The sequence below is a fragment of the Saccopteryx leptura genome, chromosome 4 (genome assembly GCF_036850995.1).
Source record: "Saccopteryx leptura isolate mSacLep1 chromosome 4, mSacLep1_pri_phased_curated, whole genome shotgun sequence".
NCBI lineage: Eukaryota > Metazoa > Chordata > Mammalia > Chiroptera > Emballonuridae > Saccopteryx > Saccopteryx leptura.
The window spans coordinates 218,008,828-218,021,500 of record NC_089506.1 but is presented as its reverse complement, the minus strand read 5'-3'; the positions used below and the strand labels follow the sequence as shown (position 1 = coordinate 218,021,500).

At 56.7% G+C, this 12,673-nt stretch overlaps 1 protein-coding gene across 2 annotated transcripts; it reads left to right on the top strand.

Annotated features, from left to right (window-relative positions):
* The first annotated feature begins 1,454 nt into the window (after positions 1 to 1,454).
* Positions 1,455 to 12,324, top strand: PRSS36 (serine protease 36). 2 transcript variants are annotated; one of them, XM_066383345.1, is made up of 15 exons: positions 1,455 to 1,553; positions 2,169 to 2,204; positions 2,406 to 2,441; positions 2,646 to 2,808; positions 3,155 to 3,435; positions 5,561 to 5,727; positions 8,596 to 8,845; positions 8,953 to 9,082; positions 9,434 to 9,690; positions 9,778 to 9,941; positions 10,312 to 10,549; positions 10,660 to 10,801; positions 11,084 to 11,349; positions 11,424 to 11,545; positions 11,812 to 12,324. In XM_066383345.1, exons 1-15 carry the CDS (start codon positions 1,517 to 1,519, stop codon positions 12,088 to 12,090), a joined length of 2,568 nt encoding a protein of 855 aa, XP_066239442.1. In that variant the 5' UTR covers positions 1,455 to 1,516; the 3' UTR covers positions 12,091 to 12,324. The 2 variants fall into 2 exon arrangements, with proteins under 2 accessions (XP_066239442.1, XP_066239443.1); XM_066383346.1 differs by lacking the exon at positions 11,424 to 11,545 and having other exon boundaries at positions 11,812 to 11,996.
* The last annotated feature ends 349 nt before the right edge of the window (positions 12,325 to 12,673 follow it).

Sequence of the window (12,673 nt, the reverse complement as noted above, 5' to 3'; positions counted from 1 at the left end):
GTTTGCTGACCAGGGGTCTAGGCAAAGGAATATTTTCTTCTCGAAGCCATTCGGACTGAAGGCTTCATGGATGTCCAGGGATTAACACACAAGGCACTGATGTGCGTCCAGGTATTGATGCAGGACTGCAAAGTTCAAGGGCGTCAGTTTCCAGAGTCAGTCAAAACCAAAATTACTTTCCCTTGTGGTTCAGCCCACTTGAAGTGAACAGTTCAGCAGCCTGACCGGAATGACTCCATTTTATTTCTTCACCCTATTCCTCACCCTCCATCGTCATTCTCCATCCCAATCTGTTCCCCCAGGGAGTGACTTTTATGAGCCACATTAGTGGCTCCCTTGCTTCTGGTAGGTCTAGGTCTTAGACATGGAGGGAGCTGGCAGGTGATGAGAGGGGAGGAGGGGAGCGCCGAGGGGGTTTTACTTCCTGGCTCCTCGCCTGCTGAGCCACAGGTTGATCGAGGCTGCGTTCCACTGAAGGCACTCCTGTTGGCTGGCCCGCACCTCCATCTGCAGCTCTCTCTCTCTCTTGGTTCCAGAAACTTCTCCCTCTCTTTGGCTCTTCAAGCAGGGCTCTCCATCACTGATAGCCCGGGAGCATCGCCGTCCCTTGCTGGTTTTCCTTAACCCTGCCCCCCTTTGTAAACAGACTGCTCACAAAAATGAGGGAATATTTCAAAGTGAATATGAAGTGATAAAATATCCCTTAAGTTTTGTGAGCAATCTAGTTCCTTCATGGAACTTACTCAATTGCTCTTTGAGATGCCATATGTTTCTTAAGTGGGCTTGGATTGATATACAGTGAGGGGTTGCGTGACTTTCCCAAGGCCACACAGAGTAAGTGACAGAACCCCTGAGGGTATTCATTCTAAGGCAGAAAAGGGTGGAGTCATTTTTCTGCCCTTGCCGGCTTGCCCAGCTCCCTCCCAGAGTCTTGTACCCTGCCTAACCTGCCGGAATCTGTGATCCTTTTGTTGGGATGGGATTGTATTCCCTAGGGCTCCCTTCCCAGGCCTGGCCTGCAACTTCAGTAACTAGAGCTGTGTGAGAAGAAAAGCCCAAGCCACTGGGGTAACCGCACCCCAAATAGAGGTGAGGTCTCAGATGAGTCATGCCAATGAGGGGCCACCTCCCCGTCCCAAGGGCCATTGCTCACCTGTAGCCCTGCCTCACCAACATTGGCCTCCCAGCCCCTGGCTGTCCTCTTCTCTCTTTGCCCACAGGATTCTCCACTCCTCCCTCCCCCACCCAACAGGTGTCCCGGAACTAGGACATCTGCCTCCCACCCCCACCCTGGGCCTCCAGAGATGAGAGGGCCCTGGGTTGGGCCATCAGGCTCCCTACTTCTCCCTTCCAACCCCAGATCCTCTCAGATTCCCAGAGATGGGCTCTGGCCAGGGAGGGTGGGGCAGTTCCTGGGACCATCAGAAGTCACCACCGGCTGCCCAGACAGTGACAGAGCTGCGGCAGGGAGGAGACCTTCACCCATCTCTGTGCCTCCAGCTGCCTCAAACGTGCCATGTTCCAGCACCTGCTTCTCCCACTTGTGATCCTTGGTAACCTCAGGAGACAGAGGCTGGCTGCAAGGAGCCTGGGTCCTAGCGTCTGAGGGGCAGGAAAGCAGGACTCCTGAGCTCTGCAGGGGGAGAATAAGGGGAGGGGGCCAGCAGACTGGGTCCTAGGGTCTGAGGGGCAGGAAAGCAGGACTCCTGAGCTCTGCAGCGGGAGAATAAGGGGAGGGGGCCAGCAGACTGGGTCCTAGGGTCTGAGGGGCAGGAAAGCAGGACTCCTGAGCTCTGCAGGGGGAGAATAAGGGGAGGGGCCAGCAGACTGGGTCCTAGGGTCTGAGGGGCAGGAAAGCAGGACTCCTGAGCTCTGCAGGGGGAGAATAAGGGGAGGGGGCCAGCAGACTGGGTTCTAGGGTCTGAGGGGCAGGAAAGCAGGACTCCTGAGCTCTGCAGCGGGAGAATAAGGGGAGGGGGCCAGCAGAAGAAGGAGGGAAGGAAGTGTCAGGAGGGAGAGCAGTCCCCCAATCCTGGACGAGAGCGAGAAAGGAGGCCTGGCTGCAGTGTGTGGGTGGGAGGGCGTAGCTGTGAAAAGCCCGGGGAAGGGGTCAGGGAGAGCGGGTTGTAAGTGTAGATCTCCAGCCTCTTCTGCCTCCCTCTTTCCAGCCATCAGCCCCATCCCTGGAGCCTTCCAGAACTCAGGTAAGGCACCTGCACTGGGAAAGTCAGGTGCAAAGGCATGAAGAGCTAGGAGGGACAGCATGGGTGCTGGGGAGGGCAGTGCTGAAAACCCGGGAAATCAGCAAGGAAGACAGGGTGGAGGGAGGAGGAGGAAGATGAGAGCTGGGCCTGCCAGGGGCTGGTGTCATCAGTATCTTCCTCTCTTCACTCTCCGACTCCCAGCTCTCAGTCCTACTCAAGACGCACCTGAAGATCTGGGTAAGAAGGGAGCCGGGAGTGGGCGGGGGTGTGGGTTCGTCTCAGATCTACCAGGAGGTTAAGGTTGGCCAGGCGATGAAGGAGGTGAAAATGACCAGAAGCGCAAAAGTGCCTGGGTCCGTTTTGTTCTCTGTTCCGGGGGGCAAAGTGAAGTGGGGTGGGGGACAGGGACCGGATCTTACCCCCCACGAAATCTCACTGCAGACTGTGGTCGACCTGAATCCTCTACCAGAATCGTGGGGGGCTCAGATGCACAGCTGGGCAGCTGGCCGTGGCAGGTGAGCCTGCACCAGAGCGGGGGCCATATCTGCGGGGGCTCCCTCATCGCCCCCTCCTGGGTCCTCTCCGCCGCTCACTGTTTCGTAGAGTGAGTATTCACGCATGTCCTGCTCCTCTCCAACAAAAGCCAAGCCCGCTCGCAGCCCGACCCCGCGTACTCAGCTAGGTGTTCAGAGGGGCATCCCGGTTCAGAGTGTGGTAATGGCTGGTCAATATCCAAGTCGTAATTCCATGGTTCCCATATCCCCAGTCAACCACCTACCTCCAGTCTATCTCAGTTCTAATCGCCCTAGTCCTAGAAGTGGAACCGACTCCGCCCCTTCTGGGTTCCTGCTGGACCCACCTTCTCCCAGGTTCTGAACCCCCCAACCCCTACAAGGATCTGCCCCCTCCGTGGGGTCAACCTAACCCCTCCCGCCTGGGCCTTGGTGCAGCAACGGGACCTTGGAGCCCGCGGCCGAGTGGTCGGTACTGCTGGGCGTGCACTCCCAGGACGGGCCCCTGGACTCCGCGCACGTCCGCGACGTGGCGGCCATCCTGGTGCCCGACAACTACAGCAGCGTGGAACTGGGAGCCGACCTGGCCCTCCTGCGCCTGGCCGCGCCCGCCCGTCTGGGCCCCAACGTGCGGCCCGTGTGCCTGCCGCGCGCCTCGCACCACTTCGCTCACGGCACGTCCTGCTGGGCCACCGGCTGGGGGGACGTGCAGGAGGCGGGTGAGTGAGGCGGGGTGGGTCATCCGACGGGAGGGCCTACGAAAGGTACTCTGGGCGGGACCTCGAGGGCGCGCCCTGAAGATTGGGGATCCCCCGGTGGGCGGGTCAGGGGCGGGGCCTCGGGAGGTGGGGCTCGCGGGGCGGGGCCGGGGTTGCTAGGCCACCGGTAAGGAAGCACCTTGCCAACATCTCCATCCGTCCTCCTCCCCAAGGGCTCGCAAACTAAGACCACCGAATCATACCCCTCATCCCCTCCTCACTTCTCCTTCCGGTTTTGTCTTTCCTGGATTTAGGATCAGACTAGAGTCTCCACGTTAGCTCTGCTATTTCAGACAAAGCACGACACCCAGTTCATTTCTTCCTCTGAAAATTGGAAGTAGTCTCCACTTCTTAGGGCTGTTGGATGGATTAAATGAGAACATCCACATAAGCTTCATAGCAGTAATTAATGCGTTTTAGATCTGCTTACCCTGGGCGATTCAGCACTAAACTCAGCACCCGGTGTACAGCAGGCATTCCACCAACGTCTGTTTCTGCCCTCCCTCCCTCCTGTCCTGCTTCCTTCCATCTTACCTCCCCCCACACTCGTCTCTCTGCTCCCCCACCTCCTGTCTTCTCCCTACTCACCCTTATCACCCTCATTCAGTCAGGCCACCTTTTATTTATTCAACAGATATATTTTGAGCACCTCCTTGTGCCAGACACGGTGTTAGACATTAAAGATAAACCAGTGAACATAACAAAGAGAAATTCCTGTCCTCTCAGAGTTTACATTCCAGTAGGTAGACAATAATACTTATTTGGTTGAATAAGCAAACACTTATGTCAGAAAGTATAAGGAGAAATAGACAACTTTTTCACCCCCATCACCCAATTTTATTTTTCCGGGTTAGCAAGGCCCACGCAGTAATTCCACACCTGCGATCAGACCTGCGCGATGCCAGGGGCTTTAGCGAGAATCCCTGAGGAGGAGATGGCACAGCCTTTGCTCTCAGGGACTCCATCAGGGCAGGAGGTGACGAGGAAGGGTCGATGAGCACCTAGGAAGCCTGTAGTGGATGGGGCCGTGCCATCCTGACGGCACCCAGAGCAGGAGATTTGGGAAGAGGTTTTGCTAAGTCAGGACATAAGCTGGCATTCCAGGAAGGTGGAGCCGTCTTGGAGATCCCCGTGAGGCACAGTAGATGGAGAAGGGCCAGGCTGCCCGGCTGCAGTGGAGGGGGCGGAGGCAACAGGGGCTGCACAAGCTGCTGGGGCTGCACCGTGAAGGCCTTCCAGTCAGGCTGGGGGCCAGGGGGCCCGACCAGCTCCAGGGACCCCCAGGACAAGCCCTACACTTCCCTGGTTGACCCTCAAGTACAGCCTCAGCCAGCATCTGACCTCTCTGGATGCTGGGGAGGGAAGGAAGGAGCTCTGTCCACGCCTGACCCACTCTTTCTGAATCCTGAGACTTGGTCCCCATTGAAAGCAGGCTCACATCAGGAAAGGACTGAGGCCTCAGGTGTAGATAGTGGGATCCACTGGACGGTCCTTGGTAAGATCAGAGCAGAGCTTTCAAATTGTTTCCCTGGCAGCAACAAGTGAAGGACGTGTTGGGGGACAGATCCGTGAGGAGGCCAAGCCAATATCCAGGCCCACAGTTGTGCCTCCTGAACGAGGACAGTTGCAGTGAAAACGCCAAGAGGTCCCAAATGAGAGGTTTTCTCGACCCGGGAACAGATTGGGGAGGAGAAGTTGAGGCCAGAGTCCAGGATGACACCCAGATTCCATGCTTGGCACCTGGGTACAGCACAGCATCTTTGTTGTGATCAGTACCCTCTCAGGACCCACAGAGCCCACGTCGGGGCTCGCAGCCTAGTGATTCCAGTGCCCACATACATCCTATACTGTCTGGGTACCTTTCTGCTACAAAACCATCCACAACAGCCCTCACCGGGTGCTTGATGGGGCCATTCTTGAGGGGAGGATGTAGGAAGAAGGACAGAGAGGAGTAGGAGCAGGCGATTGGTTTTGGATGTGTTGGCTTGAAGCTGGGGCACCTAGAGAGAGCTGTCCAGGAGGGAGCTGAAGAGGACAAAGGCCGGACTCCTGTCTCCCAGCATTTGCTCTCTGGTTCTGCCTGCAGACCCCCTGCCTCCCCCCTGGGTGCTGCAAGAAGTGGAGCTAAAGCTGCTGGGAGAAGCTGCCTGTCAGTGTCTCTACAGCCGGCCTGGCCCCTTTAACCTCACTTTTCAGCTGTTGCCGGGGATGCTGTGTGCTGGCTACCCGGAGGGCCGCAGGGACACCTGCCAGGTGAGGGGCGGGCCCTGCTCCTGCTTGACAAGGCCAGGCAGGACTATAACCAATAGGAGGAGGTGTGGGAAACAGACAAATACCATCTTTCATATCTCTGAGCCTTTCCTACAGAAAGAGTACAAGGTTGCCAATGGATGGGATTGATGTGAAGATTATAAATGGAAAGAACTTGGAGCTCAACAGTGGGCGCTGTTATTTATGGCAGCATAATGCAGTGTTATGTGCCAGACTCTGGAGTGAGTCTGCCCCATTTGAAGCCTGGAACCACCACTTATTAGCTGTATGACTTTGGCCAAGTCATTTAACCTCCTTATTTCCATCAAGATGGAAATGATACCGTTACCTACCTCATAGGGTGGTTATGATGGTTAAATGAATTTGTATAGGTATGAGCCCTTAGAACAGCATGTCATCCTTAATAAGAGCTAAATAAGTATTAGCTAGTATAATTATAATCCTACTCTCTGGCTCTTACTGGGTGTTCGATGGGCCTTTCCTGAGATCAGGATGTAGAAGGACAAAGCACAGCACCTATTAGTAGATACTCATAGCCTGGCCTGTGGTGGCACAGTGGATAAAGCCTCAACCTGGAACGCTGAGGTCACTGGCTTGGAACCCTGGCTTTGCCTGGTCAAGGCACATACAAGAAGCAACTACTGAGATGATGCTTCTCGCTCCTCTGATCCTCCATCTCTCTCTCTCCTCTCTCTAAAATCAATCAGTAAAAAATAGTAGGAACTCCATAGTTATCTTTAAAAATGAATTGATCCTTCACAGAAGAGAATTTTCCAGATAACCTGTCGAAGGCCAAAATATAGTCTATTTTAGCCATTTTCCCCAGAAACCTTCCTCAAACGACACACATTTCTTAGGGTCCTCAGCATGCATGGTAGTGACGGGCTTTCAAGCCAGACGGTCTTCAGGGTCTCTCCCAATTACGAAGTTCCAGGACCTGCAGACAATCCCTGCCCTCTCGGACAAGATGCAAACAGTTCCAATTCCTCTAGCCCAGCGCTGTGCAACGTCACTTCCTATGGTGATGGAAACGTTCTATAGCTGCACTGTCCAAGATAGTAGTGACTAAGCATACTGTCCACTGAACATTTGAAATGTGGTTAGTGTAACTGAGAAATTAAATTTTAATTTTTATTTTTTTGAAAATTTTGATTGATTTTAGAGAGAAAGGGAGAGAAACATCAATTTGTTGTTCCACTTATTTATGCCTTCAGTGGTTGCTTCTTGTATGTGCCCTGACCAGCGATCGAACCAGCAACCTTGGCACATCCAGATGACGCTCTAACCAACTGAGCTACTTGGCTATGGCTCATTGGTTGATTCTTTCCTTTTTTATTTTTTAAAATATTTTCCCAAAGTTAGAAGCACCCGACCGGGATCCACCTGGGCTGTTGCTCCTCTGCAACCAGAGCCATTCTAGCACGTGAGGCAGAGGCCATGGAGCCATCCTTAAAGCCCGGGCCAACTTTGCTCCAGTGGAGCCTTGGCTGCTGGAGGGGAAGAGAGAGACAGAGAGGAAGGAGAGGGGGAAGGGTGGAGAAGCAGATGGGCACTTCTCCTGTGTGCCCTGGCCGGGAATCGAACCCGGGACTTCCGCACGCCAGGCCGACGCTCTACCACTGAGCCAACCGGCCAGGGCCAGTTGATTCATTTTTTTAAACTTAACTTTAGAAAGATGAAAGGGGAGAGAGAGATTTTGTTTTTTCACTTATTTGTGCATTCATTGGTGCCCTTACTGGGGATCGAACCTGCAACCTTGGTACTTCAGGACGATGCTCTAACCAACACAGCTACCTGGCCAAGGCTTTAACTTTATTTAGTGTCTACCATATTGGACAGTACAGTTCTAGGTGATTCTGAGCCTTCTCTGTAACCCTGTTCAGGTCACAGAGATGCCTGACCTGAACTACAGGGATGTCTTAGGAGCAATGCCTCTAAGTATGAAACAGCCCAGGACTACTGTTTTAGTGTCTGTTCACTGTAGTTCTTCCTCCTGTCTCTTCTAGCTGCTTTTAGATTTCCTATTTCTAACAGCCTCCTAAATGCTGGCATCTCTGATTTACCCTAACAATTGGATGCACTTACTGAGGTCACTAGCTCTGACCACAGGCCATCAGCATGGGGTCACTGGCTTGAGCAGGGGATCGATCGTCCACACAATCCCAAAAGCTCAACAGCTTGAGCCCAAAGGTCACTGGCATGAAAAGACCAAGGTTGCTGGCTTGAGCAAGGGGACATTGGCACAGCCCTGGTCAAGGCACACACGAACAACTCAATGTACAATTAAAGTGAAAGCAACTACAAGTTGATGCTTCTCACCCTCTCTCTCCCAAAGAAAAAAAGTCAAAACAGAACAACAATTGAGAATTTACTTGAACTGTTCATTGTGCCTGACCTGTGGTGACACACTCGGTAAAATGCCGACCTGGAATGCTGAGGTTGCCGGTTTAAAACCCCAGGCTTGCTGAGCCAAGGCACATACGAGAAGCAACTACTACCAGTTGCTGGTTCCCGCTCCCCCCACTTCTCTCTCTCCTCTCTCTAAAATCAATAAAAATCTTTCTTTTTTTTTTAATCATTTCGCTCTGAGTGAGAGCTTCGGGCCTCTCTGGCCTGGCCTTCAGTGCATTCACTTGGTGCTCTTGACTCGGCTGTTCCTCAGCCTTTCTGCTTTACAAGGCTTCCTTCTGGTTAGAGGTGGAGAGAATACAGAAGCTGACCCAGCCCAGGCAGGGTTCTAGGAGAGGGTGGCTATACTGTTGGGCCAAGAGTAGACCCTTTGGAAGGTGGCCCCGTATAAGCTGATGGGTCCCTGGGGTGGTCCCTTGACACTGAGTCATCTATCATCAGGGAGACTCTGGGGGGCCCCTGGTCTGTGAGGAACACGGCAGATGGTTCCTGGCGGGAATCACCAGCTTTGGCTTTGGCTGTGCACGAAGGAACCGCCCCGGAGTCTTCACTGCTGTGGCTCCCTACGAGGCATGGATCCGGGAGCAGGTGACGGGCTCACAGCCTGGGCCTGCCTTTCCCAGCCAGTCCCGGGGGCCCCAATCCGGCCCCTGGAAGCCCGTGGATGAGAACTGCACCATTGCCCTGCCAGGTGAGGGGCTAGGACCCTTGGATGTCTGCTAAACATGGGACATTTGAGTTGGGGTGGGAAGTTCTGGGGTTCCAGAGGTCTGCTGACCCAGGCCTCTCACTCCTCAGAGTGTGGGAAAGCCCCGAGGCCAGGGGCCTGGCCTTGGGAGGCTCAGGTGATAGTGCCCGGATCCAGACCCTGCCATGGGGCGCTGGTGTCTGAAAGCTGGGTCTTGGCACCTGCCAGCTGCTTTCTGGAGTGAGTGAAAACCCATGTCTCGGACAGGTTCTTGCCTCCCCCAACCCATCGGCATGAGACTCTATCTACCTGATCCCAGCTCTGGGGGCGGGGCACCCCAGCCTGGAGTGCGGGCGAGGGGGTTTTAGGAGGCGTAAGATCCAACTCGCAAAGCGGGGTCCTGTCCATCGGGGATGAGCAGAGGGGTAGTCTAAGTTTGATACAGGAGGAGGCAGTCTGAGGGTGCAATTCTCAGGCCCGGGAGACAAAGTCCTAGCCTGGGAGAATGGAGCCTAAAGTCAGAGGTGAGTTGTTGTTTACAAGCCCAGCGTGCGGAATCCAGCCCACGTCCCTAGTCTCCCCACCCCGCAGCCCCAGCAGCTCGGACCGCCCGCCCCGCGACCTGGACAGCTGGCGCGTGTGGCTGCCCTCGCGGCCGCGCGCAGAGCAGGTGGCGCGCCTCGTGCGGCACAAGAACGCGTCCTGGGACGACGCCTCGGACCTGGCGCTGCTGCAGCTGCGCGCGCCCGTGAACCTGAGCGTGGCCCCGCGGCCAGTGTGCCTACCTCACCCAGAACACTACTTCCTGCCCGGGAGCCGCTGCCGCCTGGCTCGCTGGGGCCGCGGCGGTGAGCAGGGACCCCAGCGTGGGACTGGGCGGGCCGGCGCGAGGCTCTCCGGCGCCGTGCGCGGACTGCCCTCCTTTTCCCTCCCAGAACCGGCGCCCGGCCCGAACGCGCTGCTGGAGGCGGAGCTGTTGGGCGGCTGGTGGTGTCACTGTTTGCACGGCCGCCAGGGGGCGACAGTGCCGCCGCCGGGAGACCCGCCGCACGCGCTCTGCCCCGCCTACCAGGAGGAGGAGGAGGCGGGCCGCTGCTGGGTTAGCGGCGGGGGCGGGGCCTGCGAGACCCCAAACGGAGGCTGAGCGCTCCCGAGGCGTAGCCGGGTTTAAGGCGGAGTCTGAAAGCGCTGGGGGTGGAGCCTGGCCCTGGGGAACTTTGGGGAGGGGCCCGAGACGAGCTCTGGGCTTTGTGCGGCTTTCTCGCTACCCTTGGGTTTATAGGGAATCCTAAGGTGAGGGTTGACTTCTGATACAGGTTGTTAGTTGGAGAAGCCAGACTTATGTCTGAAAACGGGGGAATGTGGAGTCAAGGAAAGCCGCAGGACTTTTGATATACTCTCATCAACTAACTTACACACACAAACACACGGAAACGCAGAGGTTGGCCACACACACACTCTTGTTGCAGAACGACTCCAGTTGGAGCCTTGTGTGCCGGGAGGAAGGGACCTGGTTCCTGGCTGGAATCCGAGACTTCTCCGGTGGCTGCCTGCGTCCCAGAACCTTCTACCCTCTTCAGACCCACGGCCCGTGGATCAGCCACGTGACTCGGGGAGCCTACCTAGAGGACCAGCTGACTTGGGACTGGGGCCCTGAGGGGGAGGAGACTGAGACACAGACTTGTCCTCCCCAATCAGAACATGGTGGTGAGCAGGAGGCCCTTGGGGTTTAGTTTTGGGGGGTGCTTAGATCCCTGATTGGGACTTCAGGGGTCAGCTGTGAGACCCCAACTGAGGCGGTCCTCTCCTCTCCCTAGCCTGTGGCCTGCGGCCGGAGCCCGCTCCAGCGGGGCTCCTGTGGCCCTGGCTGGCCGAGGTGCATGTGGCTGGTGAGCGAGTCTGCACTGGGATCCTCGTGGCCCCAGGCTGGGTCCTGGCAGCCACTCACTGTGTCCTCAGGTGGGTCTCACCCATCTGAGCAAGGGTGGGAAATTGGGATATGGGCCAAAGGAGTCTTTCAGCATAGTGGGAAAGTCTCCCTTTAGGGTTCTTAGATCACAGGGAAACTCCTGTGAAGTGTTTTGAGACAGAAAAGATTTGGAAGCAGCAATAATGAAGGAGTTAGTGGAATGACTCCAGAGACTTGTTCTACCCTTTCCCCTAGGCTGGAAACATTGTTACCAGCAGGTGGATGAGGATGGAGGGTGGGGAGGGGGATAACACTGGGCCTTGTTCCCACAGGCCAGGCTCTACAACAGTGCCTTATATTGAAGTGTACCTGGGCCGGACAGGGGCCAGTCCCCTCCCACGGGGCCACCAGGTATCCCGGTTGGTCATCAGCATCCGTCTGCCCCGGCACCTGGGACTTCGGCCCCCCCTGGCCCTCCTGGAGCTGAGCTCCCGGGTGGAGCCCTCCCCTTCAGCCTTGTCCATCTGCCTTCACCCAGGGGGTGTCCCCCTGGGGGGCAGCTGCTGGGTGTTAGGCTGGAAGGACCCCCAGGACCGAGGTGAGAGCCTGGGTCTTCGGGGTGGGGTGGCTGGAGCCCAGAATACCAGGGACAACCCTCTTTCTCCTCTCTAGTCCCTGTGGCAGCTGCTGTCTCCGTCTTGACACCACGACTCTGTCACTGCCTCTATCAGGGCATCCTGCCCCCTGGGACTCTTTGTGTCATGTATGCAGAGGGGCAGGAAGACAGGTGTGAGGTACAGGGGCCTGGGCATCTGGTCCAGGGAGGGGAGAGGTCGAGCCGGGCAGCTGAGCCCCGGAGAAAGAACAGGGTGAAAATTCTCGGGTGCTGGGCCTGAGATGGGAAGAGCAGCACTTCCGGCTTGGACCTTGGAGAGCGACCAGGGGGCTGGGTGCCTGGGGAGGGGGACAAGCAGAACTCTGTGACTGGACCCTCGGTGGAGCTGCAGGGGACCAAGGAGAAGGATAAGAGACCCTTTGGGCCTTGGCTTGTACTCTGCAGGTGACCTCAGCACCTCCACTCCTGTGCCAGAGTGAGGAAGGCGCCTGGGTCCTCGTGGGCATGGCTGTCCGAGGGAGCCTGGAGCTGTTCGCCTCCATTGGCCCTGAAGAGGCCTGGATCTCCCAGACGGTGGGAGAGGCCCATTTCCTGACCCCCAGTGGCTCCCCCTACTGGCCCCCTGAAGGCAGCCACCTCTGTCCCCTGGACATGGCTGGAGCCTCAGGCTCGTCTCCTGCTGCTCTGTTCCTGCTGCTGCTGACCCCCTTGATCCAGGGCTGAGGGGTCTGGGTCCCTGGACCACCACCCCTTCACCTTCCCCACCCCCTTCAGCCCTCCACTTCCCTCCCAGTGGGGTTGGAATGTGACTTGACCGGCTTTCAACCCCTTTGCCAGAAGTCCAGAGCTCCCCACCCACCTAGACGGCAGCAGCTTCCGCTCACTGGGCCTCAGCGTCTGGGTAGTTTTGTGCCCGGGAATCCCTGGGGACCGCAGGAGTGAACAATAAAGGTGTAAACAAAGACACACGGCCTTGTGGCATCCTGAGAGCGGGCTGGGGGGCTAGAGGGAGGGAAGCCCAGAGGTAGGGCCCCTCCTTCCTGGGCCTCCGTGAGTCAGGCCTTGGGCTCCCAGGAAATGTGTCCCTGATAACGTGGCAGCTGTCCCTCATTCCTGCCCCAGGGCGGGGGAGGCTGGGTGCCCAGCTGGGTGTGTGTCACCACCCCAATGGAATCAGCATGCCCAGCACCTGCTGGACACCTCACCCCTAGCTCTGACCCTGCTACCCCTCCCCTCCGAATAAGAAGGACTAAGGGTGAGGGTCATAGAAGGAAGGATCCAGGGTCTGTCAGTATCCTGTACACAC

Excerpts from the sequence above, each read along its gene's own strand:
- PRSS36 (XM_066383345.1), top strand. The coding sequence starts at position 1,517 with ATGTTCCAGCACCTGCTTCTCCCACTTGTGATCCTTG. Across the intron at positions 3,436-5,560 it reads GGGGGACGTGCAGGAGGCGG|ACCCCCTGCCTCCCCCCTGG; the intron begins GTGAGTGAGGCG and ends TTCTGCCTGCAG. Across the intron at positions 10,550-10,659 it reads TCCCCAATCAGAACATGGTG|CCTGTGGCCTGCGGCCGGAG; the intron begins GTGAGCAGGAGG and ends TCCTCTCCCTAG.